Source organism: Notamacropus eugenii, chromosome 1, assembly GCF_028372415.1.
Source record: "Notamacropus eugenii isolate mMacEug1 chromosome 1, mMacEug1.pri_v2, whole genome shotgun sequence".
NCBI lineage: Eukaryota > Metazoa > Chordata > Mammalia > Diprotodontia > Macropodidae > Notamacropus > Notamacropus eugenii.
In genome coordinates, this window is record NC_092872.1 from 497,008,404 (window position 1) to 497,033,285 (window position 24,882).

Consider the following 24,882-nt stretch of genomic DNA (forward strand, 5'->3'; position numbering starts at 1 on the left):
CTTTAGAATTTTAGAGAACCCATTTATAAGCTTTTTAATTTTCCTTTCTCTATTCTGTTTAGGAAGCCAATATATCTCATTTGCCAAATTTTTCCTACTTTTCTGTACAATTAATCTAGCTACTCCCATTAAATCTGTCATAGCAATGACAAGAAATTGAAACCAACTTGATAAAAATTTTTATTTCACCTGACTTTCCAGTTCCACCTTTTCAGCTAACTACCTCTTTAAGACAGCTAGATGGCTCAGTGGATAGAACACACGGGGTCTGCAGTGAGGAAGAACTGAGTTCAGATGTGGCCTCAGACACTTACTGGGTGTGTGATCCTGAGCAAGTCACTTAACTTCCATCTGCCTCAGTTTCAGTGGGAATGATAATGGCACCTACCTCCCAGAGTTGTTGTGAGGATCAAGTGAAATAATATTTGTTAAAAAAAAAAAAAAGTGCTTAGCATAGTGTCTGGTGTGTGGTGGGTGCTATATTAATGTTTATTCCCTCCCCTTAAGATTAATTTCTGGCTTCTAATTCATCAGTCAGGCATTTGTGACTCTTTTCTACATGTTTCCTTTTTCTAATGGCTCATTCCAGAGTTAATGGCAAAGCTCTTAGGCTCTTGTTTTCCATATTGTCTTCCTACAGGGAGTGTAAATGAAGCTTTTTCTAATCAACAGTTCTTCCATGAAGCTCTTGCTTGAAGTGTTTATCATATTGCTCTCAAAAACTTCTCTTTCTTCCTTCTTCTCTCTCTACCCTCTGTCCTCTCCCTCTTCTCTTACTTCTCTTTCTTTTTCCTCTTTTCTCTCTCTTTCTCTCTCCACTTCCTCCTTCCTTCCTTCCTTGCCTCCCCTCTTCTCCCCCTTCCTCCCTTTTCATTTTGACTAAGCTCATCCTTTTGAACGACTTTTAGTTAGCTGAAAGGTTGACTCAGTTTAGTCTCCCTCTTAATGTTTCTTTTGCTTAAAAACAGTAACTCACATTGATGAGGTAGTATTTTAATGTTTGTAAAGTGCTTTACACTGCAGAATCTCTAACAGGTTCTAAAATGGTTCTGGGGTTATATGGGGATTTGTCAACTACAAATGTTTATTATTATCAGTTTTAGAAGTATATTTATTGAAATTTTCAGACATGTATAATGTTGCTATTCATATATTACTTAAGGTCTTTTTTGGTATTTCCCAGTTTACAGATATAATTTCAAGTTGTCCTCTCTGCCTAGTGGCAGCTCCCAGGATCTTATTTCATTTTGAGGTCTCTTGGATATATTTTCCTCTTGCCTTCTGAGTATAATTGTGTCTGTCTAGACTATTTATTGGTTCTCAACCCTTTTGGTCTCAGGACTTCTTTATGCTCTTAGAAAATTTTTGAGAATCCCTGAAAGAGCTTTTATTTACATGGGTTTTTTATCTATTGATATTTACCATATTAGAAATTAAAATTTAATATTATTATGAAAAGAGTTTTGACCTTGCGGTCCTTTGAAAGGATCTTAATGATCTCCAGGGTTCCTGGACCATACTTTTAGAATTGCTGGTCTGGATTCTGGGATGAACCCTTTTCACATTCTTCCTTGGATAATTTGCAGTCTGACCAAGTACCTAGAGTTCTCTGATTGCACAGTCAATCCTAGAATGCTTAGCATACTGTCCTTGATTATCTTGAAAAAGGAATGGGACACTCTCAGGCTGAATGTATGAACTTAACATCTTTCAGCTGATACCTCTAGAAAAGTTTATTGTTAGGTAAAATTGAATGTTCTTTCCAGTCCAATTAATTTTTAACCAAAATCTTTGTCTGACTGTTTTAACAATGATAACTTCTTTTCAAATTTGGCCTAATGCACAGAAGATCATATCACCTTTAATGCCCCATTCTCATTCTCTTGTTTACCAAAACTGGCTTTCTGAGGAAGAAGCCATTGCTCCAGCAGAATAAACTTTTGGTTGAAAAAATGGATCCTTTTGGCAGAATCTCTGCAGCAAAATGATCAATCCTTCTGTGCCAGACATTGGCAAACAGATTTTAAAATATTTAGACACAGATTTACAAATAAACAAGCTTTAAAACTAAGCCCCACCCTCTCATGAACTTTATATCTTACTTTTCCCTTTCCAGTGTAACTTGGTTTTTTCTTCCTTTTGAGCACAAATCAGTAACAACATATATTTGTATAACACTTCTTATTTTTTTCAAACTGGTTTTTCTGATATTATCTTTTAAGTTCCATTTATCTCATTAGGCAGAGGGAAGTATAAGTCAGCTGCTGATTTTGTAGAATATGGCCTGTTATCAGAGGTATAGGGAAAAGAGATGGAAACTTTCTTTTGAAGAACCTCTGCTTAAGCAGTAATGCTATAGGAAGGAGGAAATGGAGAATTCTCATTCATATAGTAACTTTTAAAAATGTAGCTGATAGTATCTGCCTAGCAATAATGAGTATCAGGGAAGCTAGAGATGAAAACAACCTATTACATTGGCTCTGTTCCCCTAGAACCCAAGGCAGGAGGCTTATTTGCACTAGGCTTTCTGACATTTACTTCTTAGGTTTTAATTAGAGAGCATAAATTATACGAGCTCTTATATTCTAATATCTTAAGACTTTGTTACCCATTTCCTTCTCCCCTCTTTTTTTCTGTTTGAATTTTGTTTCTAGAATGACATGGGATAATGGCCTGGAAATTATTTAGTTAGTAAGCTTATGGAGAGGGGACCCTCTAATAGTTCTTTTTGTTAGACAATAGTTTTCTCTACATATACTTTGGGATTTGCACAAATAACCAGAGTTCTTAAGTGCTATTCTTTTTCTTCTGGTTTCTACAAGCATTCTTCAGATTAATTCTTAGCTCTATCTATGAGTCATTTTTGCTAAATCAAGAATTAGATAATAGTCCATTATGAACCAAACATCATTATTTTTCTGTCTTCATTCACTTTACAAAAGTGTATTGAGGCATTTGGATTTTCAAGCAAAACCATAGGAAAAGGCATCCTTACCTTTTGATTGTAAAGCAAAATAATCTTTAGCTCCAGTTGCTTTGGAAGGACTTGTTCAGTGTTTGTAGTTTGGAGAGGAGCCTTCATCAACTACTTCCTTCTTCTGTCTTTTCTACTCTATTACTTGTTTTCCATTGGCTTTTTTACTTTTCCCATTCAGGAAAGAATAAATGATAAGAGGAATCTTCGTCAAGTTCATAATTTATGCAATTTCACTAATATATTTCTGAAGAATCACAGTCATAGGATTTAGAGCTCGAGGGGGAAATCTTAGAAAAAGCTTCCTTTCTCTCCTACTCTTCTGTAAACAAGGAAATTGAAACCCAGCAAAGCTTAGGGAACAAATAAATGGCAAAGCCAGGACTAGAATCCAAGTCTCCTGATTCCCAGCCCAGTGCTCTTTCCACTACATAACATTTTTCTTTGTTTTTTGGAATTTAAGAGATCTTTGATAATAATGTAAATATCCCTTACTAAATTAGCAAAACCTTTCAGTAAGTTGAAGGCTACTGCTAACTGCTATAGCTACTGTGACTTTTCTGTTTGGCTTTTTGGTTTAGTGGAAAGAGTGCTGTGTTTGGAGTCAGAGGACCTGGCTTCTAATTCTGCCTCTGACACTTATACCTTTCTAATCATAGGTAAATCATTTAACTTTTGTGGGTCTCAGTTTCTTCTTCTGTAAAATGAGGGAGTTGAACTAGATTACCGAAGTAAGGTTCCTTTCAGATCTAAATCTGTGATTCTGTGATCTTTTAGCATGAAGAGCCCAAAACTTGCAGGAGCTGCTTAGCAGGAGTCTTAACATATTCTCAAATGCCATAAAATCATTGCAGAAGTTTCTTTTGCCTGAGTATAAATTGTTCCTTTCCTACTTGTTCCAAGTTACAGAAGAATAAAAGGTGATTAGATGGAAAGATAAATAGTTCATTTTTGAGTTGGGACAATTGTAAATTTTGACTTTGATGTTCCTTCACTGATTTGTGATCAGCTTGTGATTATACTGTTATACATAATCCTTTGCCACAGGAAGATTATGGATTCTGGAGAGCTGGACTTTTATCAACATGACAAGGTCTGTTCCAACACCTGCCGCAGCACTAAAATCGACTTGTCTGGTGCCAGAGTGGCTTTAAGTAGTCAGACATCAACAGAATACATCCCTATCACCCCTGCTTCTGCAGATGGTATGTTTTCTTTGTGCCCAACACTGACTGAGCCATATAAATATGGCCTTATACTTTGTGACTCTATCCTAGGTACAGGCTTGTTTGTCTTGCTTTATGTTACATTTTGCTTTATATTTCTGTTGCTTCCTTTTCTAAATTTACTGTTCTGTTAGGTATAACAGAATAATCACATAAGCTAATTTAGATAGTTCAAGTTAATGAGGTCTGGTTGTGATAAACTCCCCTTTTCAGTGGTTTCTGCTTGCAAAAGGAGAAATGAATAAGTGAACTGACTCCCTAGCATTGCAAAAATTCCTCCTTGCCTCACTGTGTTGGCCTCTTTCTATTTATCTCTGTTTTTTAGTGAAAATATTATATAGTCACTTTACTACCTCATATAGGATTTTGAGGCCCGTTTTCTACCAGCTTACGAAATGAACAAATGACTAATAAATCATTTAAGTTTTTTCACTGAAGTTTGCCTTAATTGAATTACTTATCATTTTCATCTGATGGAATTAAGTAATCCCTAGAATTCCATCTTATGGGATTTTTTGAAAGCCATAATTAAATCCTAAATTTAACTAATAATATTTCAATGGGCAGACTTGAATTTCCAACTCTTTTATTTACATTTTTCCCAGCTATTACTGAAGAACTTCATTTGAAAGAACTTTTTTTTTTTTTGGACTAGTCGTAAAGCAGTGGTTCTTTTCTTAATAGTCCTTCAGTTATAGCACATTTATGCCTTTTAGTACTTAGGAAAGAATTTTGGGAGTGTTGGTCCATTTTATCTGACACTAACTTTAAAGGTTTGTATGATCCTTCTTAAGCATAATATTTAAAAGTCATGCCCAAGAAACCTGGTAAGACCTAGAAGCTTCAGGCAGTTAGATATATAGTCATTGATGCTTCTTTTGCATGTTATGAGGGAAGGATGGACTTTCAGTACCTAAGTACTAATTAAAGCTTGTTGCTAATGAAGTTGTAGGTTAGAACTATGTAAAGGTTATTTAGCTTTATGTGCCAAAGCTGCACATCTTTTCCTCAAGTCTTACAAATTATTCTTCCTTTTTGTCATCTTTGTCAATATACTGGTTTTTAGATGGATAACTTCAGTTACTTTAGTTTGTATTTCTGTAATTAGTAGTGATTTTGGAGCATATGACTACTAATAGCCTGGATTTTTTCCTTAGAAGACTGCTTATGCATATCCTTTGACTATTTATCGATTGGGAAATGGCTATTAGTCTTATAAATTTGAAAAGGTTCCATATAGAGCTTGAAAATGAGTCCCTTGTTAGAGAAACTTGTTACAAAGATTTTTTTCTAGTCTCACATGTCATTGCTTTTGATCATGTGATTGTGACTATGCTTGGATCTTCAGAATTTATCCCAATTTCTGGAAAAAAAAACCCTAATGCCTACAAATGGTTTATCATTATTGAGGCATATAATTAGAGATAGAATTTTTTTTATCATGTAAAGGATGTTGGGAATAATTTTATAATTCTAATTTTACGGAAGAAGAAACTGAAACCAGGAGGATTTAAAATGACTTAACCACAGTCACCCAGATAATTAGTTGTTTTCTGATTACTAGAAAAATGCTCTCTTTGCACTAATATCACAAATGCCTATTCTATATTTGCTGCAACTGACATGAATCTTCTTCATATTGTACTAAAACAGCTCTTAGGTTTTTGACTTTCCCCAGTCAGTGCAAGCTAACCAAATATTAAAGTATAACCAAGTATATATTAGTGACATTAATATAAATTACCTTTGAAATAACTAAGGGATCTTATAAGGCCTGTTTCGGTTCTACCCAATAAGTACAAAAGAAGAAAAGTTTGTAATGCAGCTCATTAAGGGCTTGGAAATTTTTCTGTTCAAAATAGATTCTTATAACATTTAATGTTGTAATAATTATAATAATACTTTATACTGATTTAGAATTATCATCAGTTCATAGATCTAGTATCTGAAAGAAATTAAAAATTAGTCCAGGCTGAAAATAAATCAAGTTGTTGACAAGTAAGAATATGTGCTTATTAGAGAATATTAACCCATCATTCTTTGTTATTCATATTCTCTGCTAAATAATGTATTATCAGTGTAAGCATGGAAAATACTCATAAAAATTTGTCAGTCTTGCCCAAAGAAAAAAATTAACCTACCTAATCTTTATAGTTTTTTAAAAAAATAAATTACTTTATATACTTAAGGCTAGAGTATGTGCAATTTTAAAAAAATATTACATGTAAATGGTAGATTTGATTGAAATTCTAGAGGAAACACAGGATGGCCAAATTGAGATATAGTCAAATAATTTAATAAAGTGCCTTTTCAAGACCTTCCCTTCATAGGATTATAAATCAAGATATAAAAGAGACCTTAGAGGTCTTCTTGTCTAACTCGTTCATTTTACAGGTAGGTAAAATGAGGACTAAAGAGGCTAAGTATCTTGTCCAACATCCAAGACACAGATAGTAATTGGAAGAGCTGGGATTGAACTCAGGACCTATAACTTTTAAGTTCAGTGCCCTTTCCATTGTATCATATTGTCTCCCTAGTTTTTAGTCATTCAATGAACATTAATTGGTTCTTACTCTGGGCCTTGTACTATGCCAGGCTTTGGGCATACAAAGACCAAAATAGTCCTTGCCCTCAAGAGTCTTGAATGCAGTTGGTGGAAACAACATGTATACATAACAAATAAATGCAAAATACATACAAAGTAAATAAAAAGTAGTTTTGGGAGAGAAAAAACAGTTAAGGGCCTGAACTAGGATAGTGACCATGTGAATAAGAAGGAGATAGATAGATCAGCTATTGTGGAGGCTACATTGTCCTTGGCAACTTATTGGATATAAGTTGTGGAAGAACATGGAGAGTTTAAGCTGTGAATCAAGGTGAATAGGAAGGATAGTGGTACTCTTCCGTTAAAATCAGGAAGTTTAGAAGAGAAAGGTTTTAGGAGAAAATAATGAATTCTGTTTTAAATATGTTGAACTTGAGGTACCTACAAGACATTCAGTTGGAAGTGTCCAGTTGACCATTAACAATTTGAAACTAGAGCCCAGGAGAGAGAGAAGCTAGGGCTGGATGTATGTGTGTATCTTGGAGTTATCTGCATAGAAATGATAAATGAACCTGTGAGAACTGATAAGACTGCCAACAGAAAGGGTGTAGAAAAAAGATGAGGGTTCAGAATAAGGTCCCCATAGTTATCAGGAATGCTGTTGATGATGCTCAAGCAAAAGAGACTAAGAAGGAGCAGCCATACAAGTATGAAGAAAACCAAGAGAGAAGTGGAGAGAGAATTAATGAAGGGAAGGTGGGCAGCAGTGTCACATGCTTCCTAGAGGTCAAGTAGGAGGAAGATTCAAAAACACCAGGGGATCTGGTCATGAAGAGATTATTGGTAACTCTGGAGAGTGAAGTTTCAGGGGAGCTATATAACTGGAAGTCAGATTGTGAGGGGCTGAGCAGTGACTGAGAGAAGAGAAAGTAGAGGACTATGGCTGTGATTTAAGCAATGATAACTCAGATGATGACTTGAAGGAATGGGAGCATTAAGTGAAGGATTTTCCAGAATAGGGGAAAGCTGAACATAATTTTAGCCATAAGAGAAGGAACTGGGAGGGAAGATGGAGGGGGAAGAATTAATGTGATGGTGAGTTGGGGATAGGGTAGGGCAGTGTGCAACCTGCTGGAGGAGATAGAACCTAGGGTAGAAATAGAGGAAGAAAGGGGGTCTTGAAATGAAGAGTAGAGGAGAAGAGGAAGTTCCAAGCAAAAGAACTCTAAATTTTCCAAAAAGTATGAGTTAGGATTTTTTGTTGGAAGGGAGTAGGGAGGGGGGAACTATGTGGGAAGCTTGAAGAGAGAGAAAAAGATTTAGAATAGCTATTCTAGGTCATGGGATTTGAAGAAATTGTGATGAATCAAGTCTAGAGCGTTTGATGGAACATCACTGTTTATATTAAAGTCCTCTAGTATAAACTGAAGTGGTACTTGGATTACTATATTTTGTATGTTGATTACATTGAATCATAGAAATTTAGACCCAGAAGAGGCCTTTTAGGTCATCTAGTTGAGGCTCTTTTATTTTTTATTTTATTTTTATTCTCATTGCTTAACATAATGCCTTGCACATTGGCCTTAACAGATATAAATTGAATTAGATCTATTCTAATGCAATTGCCTTACTTTACAGATGAGAAACCTTTGGCCAGAGACATTAGTTGACTTGCCTAAGATTACACAGATATTTTGTAACAGATTTGGGACTAGAATCTAGGTCTCTTGATTTCCAGTCCAGTGTTTTCACTATACTGTGCTTCTCTTCTTAGATGTAAGATTGACAAATTAACTCCTGATATTTCTCCTAGCAACATAAGAAGTCCTCAATTTTTAAATGTAGAAGTATAGAAATATGCAAGGTACTGCAAAACAAAATATCAGTGAAACTTAAAAATAGCTATTAATAGTCCTGTATGATAAGAAGGATTACTCTTTGGATGAGCCTCCGCAGTTCTAAATAGAAAGCATTCAAATGGAAAAATACCTACATTCTATCATGTTATTGATATTTATGGAAAAGATCTTATAAACTATAGAGTAGATAACGGAGAAAATAAAAGTAGGGACTTAATATGAGGCCAGTAAATATTCAAGTACTGAGATGTGTGTGTATAGCATTATCTTGGAAGTGGAAATTAAAGAGAGCAGTAATATAACAGATAACGGAAAGAAAATAAACCAAAATTAATAAAGAAAAGTTGCCTACTATTTTGAAAAACAAAATCTGTATAAATGATTGTGGGTTTGGTTTTTGTTCTTGTTTTTTGTTTTTGTTTTGGTTGCAGTGAATGGGTCTCCTGCTACAATCACCATAGAAACTTGTGAGGACACTGGTGACTGGACTACCACCATTGGAGGTATAATGCATGAAAACCACAAGACAAAGGGTAGTGATTGTTGACCATTTGTTTGTCATTAATCATACAATTGGAAACTCTTATTAGAACTTTGAGGAAATGGAAAAGGAGATGTCCAAGTAAGGGAACCTGAAGGGAAGATGATACATATATACATATATATGTGTGTGTGTGTGTTATATATGTATATACGTATATATACGTATGTATATATACATATATACATATATATACATATACATATATATATATATATATATATATATATATATAACATTGTGAAAATTATATGTATGGTAAGCTGTTAGGGTATAGGAACTATATTTTATGTTAACACTTGAGGACATGATAAGGCAAGGTTTGGAAACTGTCATTTGTTAAGCAAAGGAGAATAGCTGTCTAAGACAATAGTGTCAAAAACATTTTATATAGCTTAAAATAAAAAAATATATAAATAGTTTGGTCTGGAATGGAGAACAACCAACAGAAGCTAGTAAAAAAAAATTTCATTGCCTCGAAACATGTAAATCTGATCAAAAAGGCTATAAACTGAAAATGGAGAGTGCAGGAGAAAAAATGCTCGTATATATCCACTAAACTAGATACTACAGAATATAACAAGTAATATATATATATGTAGGAAGAAGATTCTGACTCAAGAGGACTAGTAATTCAAAGCAGATGATATTCAAGAAGAGGGAAACATGCAACCTCATATTCTACATACATATGCAAAATATGAGTAATAAACAAGGTGAACAAAAGTTATTAATGTGGGGAAGTTAATTACTACCTCCTGGGTATTATTGAAACTTGGTGGGCTGCTACTCATGATTGGAATTTGAGGATAGAAGGGTTTAGTTTTATTCAAAACAAATGAATTAGTAAGCATTGTGTATTAAGAACAAAGAAAGCATATGAAATAGAGGGGAAAAGCATGGTGAAGCATATTTCAGTGACAGTCAATAAAGATTATTGAAAAATTGTGGCATAAGTATAGTAAAGACCACTAACCAGAAGTTTGAAATAGATGAAAATTTCAGGAAACATATCACAAGTTTGACACAAAAGCCATCTGGATATCTGGTGATGCTCTTTACCAAAAGAAGAGCAGTTGATACATTTTTGACTTGCTTTATCATTTAATTCTTCAAAACGTAAATAAAGTGACCATAGGAACTCCTGGACTTGATTCTGATCAACAAAGAGGAACTGGTAGCTGAGATAGAAACCACAGAAATCTTTGGAAGAAGTGACCACAGCATCCTTAAACTTTGTGAAAAAGGAGGGGGAAAGCTTGGCACAATCCACTGTGCATCCTATGTTTGGGAGGAATTGATTTCAAAGAATTAGGAGACAGGATAGATAGGGCCATATTGCTTAAAATTCTTCCAGGAAGGCTGGCATAGCATGGATGAGAAACTAAGTAAATGCAGTTCTGAAAACAGTTTTGTCAAGGGAGAAATAGTGAAACTCTTTTAAGTGACAGATACAGAGGTAAAGGAAATTTCTTGATCAACTTATGTTGTTGGTTTTTTTTTTTAATATAAAAGATGGAAGCAAAGGCAGGTTTCAGAATGAACATAAAAGAATGACACAGTCCTCCAAGAAGAGTGACAAGAATGCTTAGAACGAGCTGGTTCTGGCAGTGACTGCTGAGAGCGATCAAAAGTTTACAGAAAGGATGGAGCCACCAAGATTCTGGACAGAGGAGGTTATAGTAGCATGAAAGAGAAAAGGCAGAACTAGTTATTTCTGACTTTGCTTCTGTGCTCACTATCAAAGAGAGCAGTTTTTTTGTTGAAAAGGATACAGCAAAAATGGTTGACAGGCATTTGAGAGAGAGGATAAGTGAGGATTTAGCTGTCTTCAGTGTGTTCAAGTCACTTGGTTTAGACAAATCACATTCCAGAGTACTGAAGAACTGGTTGGTGAGACTTCTGAACTGTTGTCTGAGTGCTTTTTGAAAAATCATGGATAATGGAAGAGAGGCTGCTGGACTGAAGAGAGGCATAGATAAGTCTTGATTTTCAAAATAAGAGCATCAGTATTTATAAGCCTATGAGCTTAGCTTTAATTCTGGGCGAAATTCTATAATTATTTAATTTGTGGTAGCAGAGCATGAGAAGAGATTCTTGACTGGTTTTTGAGGGATTGATCCATTGCATTGCTCAATATTTCTATCAGTGACCTAGATAAAAACAGTTATTAAGTTTGTAGAGGACACAAAATTAGAATAGATAACTAAATTGGATGACAGAATCAGGATTCAAAAAAATTGACAGACTAGAACAGGAGTTCTTAACTATATTTTTGTCATAGACCCCTTTGGAAGTCTGGTGAAAACTAGATATTCTTCAAAATAATGTTCTTAAATGCATGAAATAAGATACATAAGATTACAAAGGAAATCAATTATATTGAAATAAAAATGCGATTTTCCTCCCTTAAGTTCATAGGCCCCCTGAAATCTATCCATGGACCCCAGGTTAAGAACCCTTGGTCTAGAATTATGAACTAAATGTATGAAATTTATACTTCAGTATCTAAGTAGATTTGTGATTTCATCATGTTTGGTACAAATCTCAATTCATCCTGCTTTTATCTCATTAGGTAGTTCTTACTGTGGTCTTCCATAGTAAGATTTCCTTCCCACAGAGTCCAGATAAGGGCCAGAGGGTCCTCTAGAACTTTACATTTTGTGAATATTGTTAGAGCCCTCTGACTATTCATCTTTTCACACACATTTGACTCATCTTTTCTAATGATATTTTACTCCAGTTGTAAAAGGGATATCATCATTGGAAATCATAGATGCTCCTTGGGATCCTTTACTTTTTTGTATCACAGTAATGAAAATCTTCTTGGTATTGCTTTATCTTCCTTTAAAGGAGTCTGTTTAGTATCTTTTGTTCATTCATACCGAATTTCAAAAAAAAACAATTTTTGTTTCAATACTAGTTAGTACATGTAGGCAAGAAATTGCAGGAAATTCTATCTTTTTCTCTTCTCCCATTCCTTTCTTAGTTTAGAAGTATTTTGTTTAAATTAGGTATGGGCACTCTTAAACTTATGTACTGCTCAGGTGCCACCTCCTATGAGAAGCTTTTTCCTGATCCTCTTAGTTATTACCAATCTCTTCAACTTTAAATTATTTTGTATTTCTTTATATATACTTTGTATGTGTGTATGTGTGTATTTTATATACTTTGCATGTAAAATACAGTAGAATGTAAGCTTTGAGGGCAGGGATTGTTTTATTTTTGTCCTTATGTTACTGTGCCAATCATAGTGCCTGGTACATAGCAGGCGCCTAATACATATTGAATTGGATTGACTTGCTTGGATTGCCTGCTTGTGCTTACCTCAGTTCTTTGAATCACCCACTCCTTTGACTCTTTGGAGATTGTTGCATCTTGGGATCATTTAAAAGTACTGTGTAGTTTATCAGCACTAACCCAGTCTACTCTCTTTCTCTTGTTCATTTTGCTACCCGACTCATTGTTATACCTTCTGCAAATGTCTATATTGTTGTACTAATTTAGTAAACTGGCTATCCAAAGGCGTGTCATGGTCTACACAACAGGCATTTCTGTTCATTTAGTTTTTCATTGAGGAAACTCTGTAATGTGATGACTGCATCAGGTCCCAAGCATTGCCTGTCAGACCTGGAGACTCATCATCTATGGGCATTCTCTCTACCACTGAAATTCTCTCTCTTCAAGAGATGAATGATAGTGTGCACATCTTTGACAGGCACATTTTCTTGTTATATTTCTTACTAGATATTAATAGTCAAAAGGCCATTGAACAAAGTTATTTCTGTGGTTGTATTTGTCAAGGAGTCTTGTATAACCTAAGCATATACATGAGAAACTCCTTATTCCTTAAAGGAGAGCACTTAAGGTTCTGTTTTGCTTTATTGAGTCAAATACTTGTTTTTTTTTTGTAACCAACAAGCAAAAAAAGGAATTTTATATTCTCTGTACCTTTGAATCACTTGAAACAGTTAAAGGATATGGTCTATTACAAATAATCCCTTATGAAAGCCTCCCTGTTCCCTTGTCATTTAATATCATGTGTGACATGGATGCATATGTAGATGATTCTTCTTTTTAAGATTCTATAAAAATGATTAAATAGCCATTATGGGTCAATAATTACTGATAGTCTTAGTCACCTTTTAGGTATTACTATAGTCCATGATAGGGGGGGTGCATTCGTCTTCCTGTGATATCTTCTACGAAAAGGAAATAGGAATTAAAAAGCTCTGTATTTGGGTTTAAGAAATCATCAGCAGAAATACAGGATGGGGAAGACCTGGCTAGGCAATAACCCTTGAAAATGACTTGAGTATTTTGGTGATCTATAAAATTAGGACAAGTTAGTAGTATGACATGGCAACCAAAAAAACTAATTTCTTCTTAGGCAGCATTATAGACATTAAGTATTTAGAAGATGGGAGGTGACTCTGCCCTGATCAGATCAATGTACAATACTGGGTTTAGTTTTGGGTACTTCATTTTAGCAAATACATTGACCAGTTAGAAGTGGTCTAGAGAAGGGTATCCAGAATTTTAGAGGGCCATGCTATATGTTTATTGTTTGAAAGGATTGGGTTTGTTTATCCTGGAGAAGATAATGTGATAGCTATATTTAAATATATGGAAAGGTCAATATTTTTCCTGTTCCCCAGAGGACAGAGCTAGGAGCAATGAGTGGAAGTTACAGAAGCAGTTTATAGATTAATATGAGGAAAAGTTTTCTAATAATTGCTTCTGTCTAAAAGAGGAATGAGGTACCTTAGGAGGTAGTAGGCTTCCCATTGCTATATGATCGTTCATTGGTAATGTTATAGAGGGGATTCTTGTTCAGCTATGGATTGGACTAGAGGAGATTGGATTTTTCTTTCTACTCTGGGATTCTGAAATCCTAAAATGAAAGACCCATTTTTTATATGCTAGGATCATATTAAATTCCATTCTACTTATTTTTTTTAAGGCTTAGCTCAGGTGCCATCACAGTGGTGTGACACCTTTCCTTCCCATCCTAGTTGGAAGTAGTCTCTCCTTCCTCAAATTACATTATGTTATACTTCCCAATAGAAGGGAAGGGACTGTTACATTTTTGTTTTGGTAACCCTAGACTCTACCATAGTGCCTTGTGTGTAGAAAGCATGTAATTAACCTTTGATGAATTGAATTCTGAGAAGAAAGAGACGTTTTTAATTGCAGTGAAACCTCATTCTTGACACCAGAGGTTATTTTCTTTTTATTTCTACAGATGAGACTTTTGCCTTTTGGCGAGGGCTGAAGGATGCTGGTCTACTAGAAGAAGTGATTCAAGAGTTTCACCAGGAGCTGGTAGAGATGATGAAGGGATTGCAGCAGCGGGTCCAAGATCCTCCCTTACAGCTTCGAGGTGATAATTTGATAGCTATCATTATTAACAGTAGCCACAGATTTTCTCCTTATATTGTTTGATGATTAGTAATTACCTTTCCTCTTCTAGTTCTATCTAACTGCCTCAGTAGAGGCAAATTTGGGAGAATCATAGCTAATATCCATCCTACAGCATGGGCCTGACTGTCCTAAAAAGTCTGATTTTTAATCTGTCAGCCAGATTTTTTCCAACTGTTTAAGGAATTCTTGCTGCCAGTTAAGAAAGTTGTACCTTATTTAATTTATTATAAGTCAAGTCTTCTGTATTATATAGCATCAAAGTCCTAAAAGAAATATAGGTGACAAAGTAAGACCTAGATGAAAAATTCCACCTTTGATAGTAAAGTATCTTCAAGATTTGAAGAAGTTTTGTTTACCTTTTATAACCTTTTTCCATTAGTTAACTCTTACTCTGGTATCTTGGCTTGTTGTTTTCTTAAGGAACATACCAAGATAGTTTACTTCTTAAAAAAGTTGGTTTGGGGTTTAGGTTCTAGTATGTGTTGCTGAAAACAACTCAACAATTCACTATCTTCCTTTGGGAAATTTTCCGTTTTCTTTCAGAGATTATTATTTCTGTCTTACATTTTCTTTTAAAGATGCTGTGTTACTCAACAACATTGTACAGAACTTTGGAATGTTGGATTTAGTGAAGAAAGTCCTGGCTAGTCACAAATGCCAGATGGACCGCTCCCGAGAACAGTATACTCGAGATTTGGCAGGTACGTACCATTGGATACAAAAAACGCCAGCCATAATTATGCCAAGTATTATGCTTTAGAAGAGAATGGTTTTTCTTTTAGAACACATGTTAAGAAATCTGTCAAACAATGATTATCTCCATTACTAGCAGCAAATGAACATTGTATAAATTCAGAACTGCACATTATTATTTTTGGATTATGTGCTATCATACCTATATTGATGCATACTGTATTTTAACAACTAAACTATAAGTATGAAATGTTCATTTCAGTTCAATTCAGCAAACAGTTATTAAGCACTTCCATGGTTCACCTACATACTGGTGAAACAGAAAAAAACACAATAGTTTTTGTCCTCAAGCAACTTATGTTCGGTAGGGGGGAAATAACATGTAAATAGATAAGTAAATAGAAAGTATGCACAGAGTAAATACAAAGTAATTTGAGGGAGGGAGGAGAATATTAGCAACTGAGGGGGTGGTCAGGTTGGAGAGGAGAGAGATTGGAGTCAAAAAGGAGTAGGAAACTATTGCAGTTTATGTGAAAGGTGATAAGGGCCAGATAGATTGGTGATTGGGGGAGTGCAGGGAGATGGTGGATGAGAGAGAGGTTGTAAAACTTGGCAGTTGGTTAGATAGGAGGGGTGAGAACGAGAAGAATCAAAGATCCCTTTGAGGTTTTGTACTTGACTATTTGGAGGATCCAATAAGCATAAGGAATTAAGGATTATAATTCTAGAGTATAAAGAGACTTGAGATACCATATAGTCCAACCCACATATTTTTTTTAACAAATGAGGAAGCTGAGGCCCAGGGAAGTTATGTGACTTGTTCAAAGTCACCCAGATCCTCTAACTTTCTACTCTACTGTGCTGTCCTTGGTCAGGGTGGTTTGGTTACATTTTTGAGATTTCTACGGAATATTCAAGTGGAAATATAATTGGTAATATGGGACCGGAATTCAGGAGAAAAGTAAGAGATGGACATATAGATTTGGAAGTGATTCTCACAGAATATTTGAATTCATGGGAGCTTATATGAGAGTGCATGGGAAAAAGAGAAGCAGGTATAGGGTAGAACTCTAGAGAATATAAAGGGGCAGTGCATGGATAAAGTTCCAGCAAGAAACTGAGAAAGAGTACACAAGTAATTGGAGAACCAGGAAAGCTCAGGTAAAAGAGAGTATCCGGAGGGGATGGTCAGTAGTGTCAAACACGAAATAGGTCGAGAAGGATCAAGATGAGATCGAGAAAAGGCTGTTGGTTTAGCAATCAAGAAATTGTTGGTAAGCTTAGATAATGCGTTTTTAGTGTTTTGGTGAAGTCAGAAGTCAGGAGCATGTGAATTTTAACATTACAGTCCTAGATGTGTAACTTTTAAAAAATAAAATTTATTAATGGTCTTTTTTTCAAAACCCTGTGCCTATCCATACTTAGCTACCTTCCTCCAAATCCCTGAGTAAAAGTTTTCCCTTGTTACAAACCCAATGCATTGATCACATTTGAGAATATTTGTCTGATTTCTGTATCTCTAGTCCATTGCTTCTCTTCTAAGAGGTATGAGAAGTTGTTTCATCACCAGTTTTTTTAAAGTCAGAGTCCTGAGGTCTCTCAGAGTTGTTTCCTCTCACATTATTTTTTTTATTTTATTTTTTTATTTTTATTTTTAATGTTCTACAATCACTACCATAAAACTTAGATTTTTTTTCCCTCCTACCTACCCCCTGCTACTCCCCTCCCTCCCCAAGACATCATACAATTCTATATAGGATCTACACATACTTTCCTATTGAATACGTTTTCACTATAGTCATGCTGTGTAGATGAACTAAAATAAATGGAAGAAATCATATAACAAAACATAATACACACACACATGATCTGCTACATTCTGTGAATGAATTCCATAGTTCTTTCTCTGAGTGTGGAAGGCATTTTGCCTTAGAAGACCACTGAGAATTTTTTTTTTTAAGTTCTTGCATTGTTATGAAGTTCCAAGTCTACCAGAAAAAACTCTCACACACTGTGATCATTGCTGTGCACAAAGTTCTCCTGGTTCTGCTCTTTTTGCTCAGCATCAGATCATATAAGTCCTTCTAGGCCTCTCTGAAGTCTTCTTGTTCATCATTTCTTATGGCACAATAGTACTCCATTACATTCATATACCATAATTTATTCAGCCATTCCCCAATTGATGGGCATCCCCTTGAGTTCCAGTTTTTGGCAACTACAAAGAGTGCTGCTATAAATATTTTTGTACATGTGGGACCCTTTCCCATTTTTATGATCTTTTGCATTTACAGTCCTAGAAGCGATATTGCTGGGTCAAAGGGTATGCATTTTTGTAGCCCTTTGGGCATCCTCTCACATTATTATTATCATCAATATAAATTGTTTCATTGGTTCTATATCAGTTCACATAAATCACTCCATATTTCTCTGAAACCATCATATTTATCACTTTATATGGAACAATAAAGTCTCATTACATTTACTACATACCAGGATTTGTACTGCCACTTCTCAATTCATGGGCATCTATTTTGTTTCTAGTTCTCTGATAGCACAAAAAGTGTAACTATAAATATTCTTACTCCATATAGATCCTGTTCTTTTGTCTTTGATCTCCTTGGGGTACATGACTATTCATAGACATGTGAGTAAAAGGGAAAGCGAGTAAAAGTATAGTTTAGTGCCCTTAGAGATATAATTTCAAATTGGTTTCCAGAATGTTTGAGTTAATTCATAACTCTGCCAATAGTGAAATAATTATCCTGTCCTCTCAAAAGCCTTCCAACAATGGCTGTTTCCTCTTGACATCTTTGCCTATGAGGTGGAACCTCAGAATTGTTTTAGTTTATATTTCTCTTATTAGTGATTTGGTACAAATTTTCAAATGTTTAATTGTTTAGATTTTTACTTGAAATCCTAATATTGAACATCATTATAGCTACTTAAACTTGTTTAATAGTCATATTTAGTTAAATTAATTTCATTGAATAAAGTATAACTTTTTTCTTTTCCCATATCAGTTTCTAGCCACCAACTGATCTATCTTTCCCACCAGTCGTAACCCTTAGTAGAAGTGCCTCTGTGTGATAAATACATATCAGACTGAAAAGGATAATAAAGAGTATGTGTATATGCATACATTCATGTATCTATATGTCTACTTTTATTCAAGAATACATGTAAGAATAGACATACCATACACGTGTGTATATGTACATGTATGTATATATGCATACCTGGCATGTAGAAGTCTCAAAGTGTGACCAAAAATGTAGGGGAAAGTTATGAACCTTATTATTTTTAAAAGACAACAGAAGGACCTTTAGTAACTATTGTCCCGCATACCTATTTTCCCATCTCTACAACGTTTTTATGAGAGTAATATACACACACACTGAGGGAATTCTTAATGAAGTCATTAGTCAAGTTTTCATAAGTGATATTCTACATTAGATTACATCTTTATAGTCACATAATTTTATCTGAATTCTCGAGATTACAGGATCTCATTGTGCTTATTGTTTGATGATGATAAAAAAAAATTTGATTTGGTAGAGCAAAAATGTCACTCTAAAGGTTCTCTTCCAGAAGGTTTTTCCCATGTATATATGAATATCACAGACAGTACCTTGAAAGATATAACAGTAGGGAGAACTTTGTTCAACAATTCTCTGATTATTCATATCAAATGAAGCATAGGCAAGGAGATGTATGTTTGACAAAGGCATTTGCCATCATCATGGAAGATGATCAATGTAGAGTCCAAGTTTAAGAGAGATTCCACATAAATCATGAGGACTTCCAGGTATTCCTATTTGTGGGTGACATTATACTGATCATATCAGGCCTCAGAATATCATGGAGTAGTCTCCAAATCCATAATTACTCAGCTTTTTGACCTACTTATCCCAGTAGAAAAACCAAAAGGATGAACCGTGTTTATTGTTTAAACTATGTTCACTTGCATAGACAACTTAGAGTTGTCTACCATATTTTAGATAAACACTGTAAATGAACAATAAGCTAGACCCAGCTATCTGCAGGAGAGCTCCAGCTGGGTGACACACTATCACTTTAAATTAAATGTGCCCTAAATTAAAATTATCTTTTGCTATAAACTTGTTCCTCCTAACTTGATTATTTCAAGTAGGGTTACCACCTTTTACCCCTGAAGTCAGAATGTTAGAGCTGAAAGGGATCATTTGAGATAATTTATTCCTTAAGATTCATCTTATGGATGAGAAAAATTAGATCTGTAATGGTAAAGTCACTTGTCTTATGTTGCACAATAAATGTCAGGCTGGAATTCAAATCCAGGTATTCTGAGCCTTTTGACTATAAATACAGTGATTTTTCTGCTACATCATACTCTTTCTATGTTTGAAATACTGGTCTTTTTTTTTGATTATTTTTTTTTTTTTGCTTACTTGTCTTAGGTAGTCTCCAAATCCTCCTGATTCTACTTCTATAATATATTTTTTATGCATCCCCTTTTCTCTGTTTCTATTAACTTCTCTTTCCTATATAACCTTACTATTTCTCACTTGGACTTTTATAATAGTTTCCTAAGAGGTCTTCCCAACTACATTTTTTCGATGCTTGAGTCCATCTTTTAGTCCAAAATTAATCTCCATTGCTTTAAAAAACCTTTGATGACAGAGAATGAGATCAGGTTTTTTTTTAAGATATGGCTTGGGGGAGAATTCTTAAGAAAACAAAGGTAGAAGTGACCACAAAAGAGGAAGTAGATCATTACATAAAATTGAAAAACTTTTGCATTAAAATATGTGCTGGGGGGCAGAGCTAAGATGGCAATGTAGCAGGAAGGGGTGTAGCCCAGCTTCCCTACCTGCCCTCCCCCCAACCTGCCCCAGCACTGCTACAAAGATCAAGAAAATACACAGACCAAGTCTTGTTCCGGAAATCTAAGAAAAAAGCCAATGAGTCATTGTTGTAGTGTGCAGCCCAGGTTAGCACAGGGAGATTGACAGAGAGGTGTGTGGACCTTAGGAAAGGATCTTGCCAGGAGTATGCCTCACGAAAGATTCAGGCTGTACACCAGGGCACGAAGAGATGCTAGGAGCTCCCCCCCACCAACTGTTTCAGGGTATGCAAATGGGTACTGTCTGGGAAGCTTGTTGTTCACTATCCTGATCCTAAGTCATAGATCCAGAGAGGACTAAGGAGAAGACATCTGTGCCTAGGAATGGTCTTCCAACATGAGGATTGTTTGTGGGTCTTGGATTGTGCACTGATGGAGAAAAAAGTTCAGAAGTAAATAATAGCTGTGTGGCTATGACTCTGGAGGAGAGCAGTTCTGCCAACTTAATCTGAAGCCTGCAGTGGATTTGATCCTGGTGATGATAGTGCTGGAGTTTATTGAGTTGGGGGTGTAGTGGGGTTAGTGACATGGTCAGAGTTGTACTTTAGGAAAATGACTTTTGTGGATGAATTGGAGAGGGGCAAGACTTGAAGCAGGTAGACTTATCAGCAGGCAATTGCAGTAGTCCATGTGTGAGTGCAGTCCATAACCAGTGCAGGAATCCCAGACAAAAAGGAGAGCCTAGAGTTTTGTCCTGCAGAATTTCTCAGCTAGCTTGATAGTGGCTGAGTCTAACAGCAGCCTAGTGGAAATTTTAACCTGGGACAAACCCACAGGCATGTTGCTGAAATCCAAATCAGAGTCAGAAACCTGCAGAGCTCAGGACAGTGAGCAGACTTTGCCCTGGATTACACCACTTTCAGAGCACTGCAGTTTCCTGAGATACCAGAATAATACAATAGCCAGTATGGCAAGAAAGCTGCAGAAGGTCTCAAGAGGACAGAGGCTCAGCTCAGACATTCCCCCTAGAAGTGTGCAGAGCCAGCCCCAACATAAAGTCCAAAGTGAGGAAGTAGGTTGTGATAACAAGCGGTCTTACCATAAAGAGTTGTTATGGTGACAGGAAACTCAAGACAAACTCATAAGAGAATGACTCCAAAACAATTATAAGCAAAGGTTCAGAAAAAAATGCAGCTTGGGTAAAAGTCCAACTAGAATTCCTGGAAGAGATAAAACAAGAGTTTAGAGGAAAAAAATTATTAAAGACTGAATGAGAGTGATAGAGGAAAAAACTGGAATAGAAATGAGAGCTATGTAAGAAAACTGCAGAAAGAGAATTAAGAGCTTGGAAGAAAATGTACAAAACCTTACCCAAGGGAAAAAAACTACCTGAAAACTGGAATTGACCCTATAGAAGCTAATTATTCCATGAGATATAAAGAAATATTAAAACATGCTGTTATCTATTGGAACATTGTTCCATGTGTTTAATTATGAGAAATTTAAATCAAAACAACTCTGAGGTTTCACTTTACCCTGAGCAATTTAAAGATGGTAATGGTGTTGGAGAGGTTGTAGAAGACCAAACACATTAATACACTGTTGGTTTAACTTTGTTTTGATATAGCCATTTTGAAGCATTTCAGTCATGGGGGATATCCAAAGAAAATAACTGGAGCTAAGAGATTTGTGAAACAATAAGGAGGCTAGTATTGCTGAATTAAAGAGTACATGCCAGGGAGTAAGGTGTAAGAAGGCAGGAAAAGGTAGTGGGAAGACTATGATTTGAAAGGCTCTGAACACCAAACACATTTTTGTATTTGATCCTGGTGATGATAGTGCTGGAGTTTATTGAGTTGGGGGTGTAGTGGGGTTAGTGACATGGTCAGAGTTGTACTTCAGAAAAATTACTTTTGTGGATGAATTGGAGAGGGGCGAGACTGGAGGCAGGCAGACCCATCAGCAGGCAATTGTAGTAGTCCATGTGTGAGGTAATAAGGGCCTGCACCACAGTAGTAACAAGTGACAGGGGATAAGGGGACATATTTGAGAGATGTTGCAGAAGTGAAACTGACATGGCAACAGATTGGATATGGGTGGTGGTGGTGAGAGATAGTCAGAAGTCAAGCATGACAACCCAGATTGTGAGCTTAGGGCACTGGCCTTTGATAATAATAATAAGGAAGTTATTGGGAGGGTTTCGAAGGAAAGATAATGAGTTCAGTTTGGACATTTTGAGTTTAAGATGTCTGTTGGACATCTAGTTCAAGATGTTTGAAAGCCATCTGTAGAAGGGAGACTGAAGGTCAGTAAAGAAGTTAGACACAGATAGGTAGATAGAAGAATCATCAGATTTGAGAAGCATCATAGAGATGATACTTAAATCTGTTGGAGCTGATGAGATTACCAAGTGAAGTAATATAGAGGGAGAAGAGAAGGGGACACAGGTCAGAACCCTGTGGGACACCTGTGGTTAGAGGTTGTGATCTGGAGGCAGATCTACCAAAGGAGACTGAGAAGGAATAGGCAGATAGGTAGAAAGAGAATCAGTAGATAGTGATATCCCAAAAAAGTAAAGAGAATAAATATCAAGGAGAAGAGAATGTTTAACAATGTCAACACCAACAGAGAGGTCAAGAAGAATGAGAAAAGGCCATTGGATTTGTCAGTTAAGGTCATTGGTAACTTTGGAGAGAGCACTTTTGGTGTAATGAAAAGGTTAGAAGCTTAAGAAGAAAGTGAGAGGAGAGAAAGTAGAGGTACCTGTTTTAGAATTTTGTCACAAAGGATAGAAGAGATATAGGAAAACAGTGGGGATAGAAGGATCAAATGAGGATTTTTTGAGGATGAGGGAGACTTAGGCATGTTTGTAGTTAGTAGACAGGGAGAGATTAAAGTAAGTCATAGAGTGAGGGTGATGGGTCAGTCTGTTGGAGGAGACAGGATGGAATGGAATTACTGGTAGAGGTAGAGGGGTTTACCTTATTAAGAAGAAAGGCCACCTTTTCTAAGACAAGGGTGAAGGAGGAGACTGTGGCAGAAAGCATCTGAGTGATAAGAGATGAGGAAGAGGGTAGAAGAGGGCACTTACAGTGAATAGCTTCAATTTTTCCTGTAAAATATGAAGCAAGGTTCTCAGCATTAAGGAGAGGGAGAGGGGGAGCCATGAGAGATTTGAGGATGGTTGAAAAAGTTTGAAAGAGTCTCTGTGAAAAGTGGGATAGTAACTTCACAAAGGAAGGGTAGAATTGCCTAGCAGCAGTGAGGGCCCAGTTGATGTTGTGTACCATGCATTTGTAGTGGACCCAGTCAGAACAGTTGTGTGATTTTTTTTTTCCATCTTTGTGTGAAGGAGTGAAGGGTAGCTTACAATACTCAGGCTTGGATAGATCTGTATAGATCTCCAGTCCTAGTCTTTTTCCTGAGCTCTAATCCTGCCTCATAAATTGCCTGTTTAGCATTTTGAACTGGAATGCTCATAGGCATCAACATGTCCAAAACCAAACTCATTATCTTTTCTCCTAAATCCACTCTTCTGAGCTTCTCTAGAATTGTCGAGGGTGCCACCATCCTTGTAGTCACCTAAGTTCACACTCTCAGTCTTATCCCTACCTCTTCATTCTCACTGACCCCATATATCCTGTCAGTTGCCAAATCATGTCCTTTCTTCACATCTATTGCATACTTTGCCCCTCTCATTCTCCCAGCTCCCATTCTTGGTCAGGCCCTTTTCACCTCTTACTTTGACTATTACAATAGTCTACTTAATTGGTCTCCTTGCTTTAGGTCCCTCCCTACTTCAGCCCAACCTGACCCAGCCATCACCTGTCTTCTTGCCTTTGCAAGTAAGTAATCAGTAAATGCCTGTTGATTGATTAATTGATAGGTGGTAAAAAGTCCATGCCCTTTGACCCAGAGATCCCATTGTTAGGTATGTAGCCCAAGGAGGTTGAAAGGTTCTGTATACAACAAAATATTTGTAGTAGCCCTTTTATGGTAGTAAAGATCTGGAAATAAAATGGATTCTCATCTAAACAAAATATGATACATGAATGCAATGGAATATTACTATATTGTAAGAAATTCTAAGTGTAATTACTATAGAGAAGTGTGAACTTAAATGAACTGAATGAAGAGTGAAGTAAGTAGAACTAAGGAAACAGTATGCACAATGACAGCAATGTCAATATAAAGAACAGCAGCCACCAGACAAAAGGGAAGGTTGCAAAATTACAAAGAATAGGAGACATTTCTTCTTGTTTTTTTGTAGAGGTAGGTAATACACAGGTGTGAAACTGTTATTTGTATCATTTATGTAAACTTGCATTGTTGTATTCAATTGCTGCTAGAGAAGTATCAGGAAAATAATATCCACAATGAACACAACAGTGCAAATTCAAAAATAAAACTGAATGCTGTGTAATTTATAATGACCAAGCTTGGCTCTAGAGAAAAATTGAGAAAATGTACCTTTTTCCCTTGGGTTGTAGAAAGTTGTATTTGCTCATACTTGGTTGATAAGGAAGCATTTTTTAAAGACTTACTATATACAAAGTACTGTGCTAAGTGTTGCTGGAAACAAATTCAAAGGGGAGACAGTCTTTTCACTAAGGGTGCTTGCATTCTAATAGTGGAATATAATACATATGGGGTAGTAGTGTCTGTAAGGAGTGTTTTGGTATGTCACAGAGATGGTGGGTGAACCGTAGGGTAGTGGTACTACTGATTTGATTATGATTTTAGAGCTGGAAAGGTGGTCAGAGAACATGCTTAGTAACACATTAAAGAGCAAGAAAAT

General features: G+C 36.0%; 1 protein-coding gene across 5 annotated transcripts in view; it reads left to right on the forward strand.

Annotated features, from left to right (window-relative positions):
• The window catches only part of GMEB2 (glucocorticoid modulatory element binding protein 2), a 58,894-nt gene that overhangs the window by 25,370 nt on the left and 8,642 nt on the right, over positions 1–24,882 (forward strand). For 3 of the 5 annotated variants that reach the window (XR_011972298.1, XM_072633287.1, XM_072633289.1), the window contains 4 exons: positions 4,022–4,179; positions 9,036–9,107; positions 14,391–14,528; positions 15,148–15,270. Coding sequence is in view for 4 of the 5 variants with exons in the window: in XM_072633287.1 (XP_072489388.1) it covers positions 4,022–4,179; positions 9,036–9,107; positions 14,391–14,528; positions 15,148–15,270 (491 nt within the window). In the remaining variant the exon portion in view is untranslated. Of the gene's footprint in view, positions 1–4,021; positions 4,180–9,035; positions 9,108–14,390; positions 14,529–15,147; positions 15,271–17,853; positions 17,907–24,882 lie in introns of all 5 variants that reach the window. The other 2 variants (XM_072633290.1, XM_072633288.1) reach the window with 2 other exon arrangements.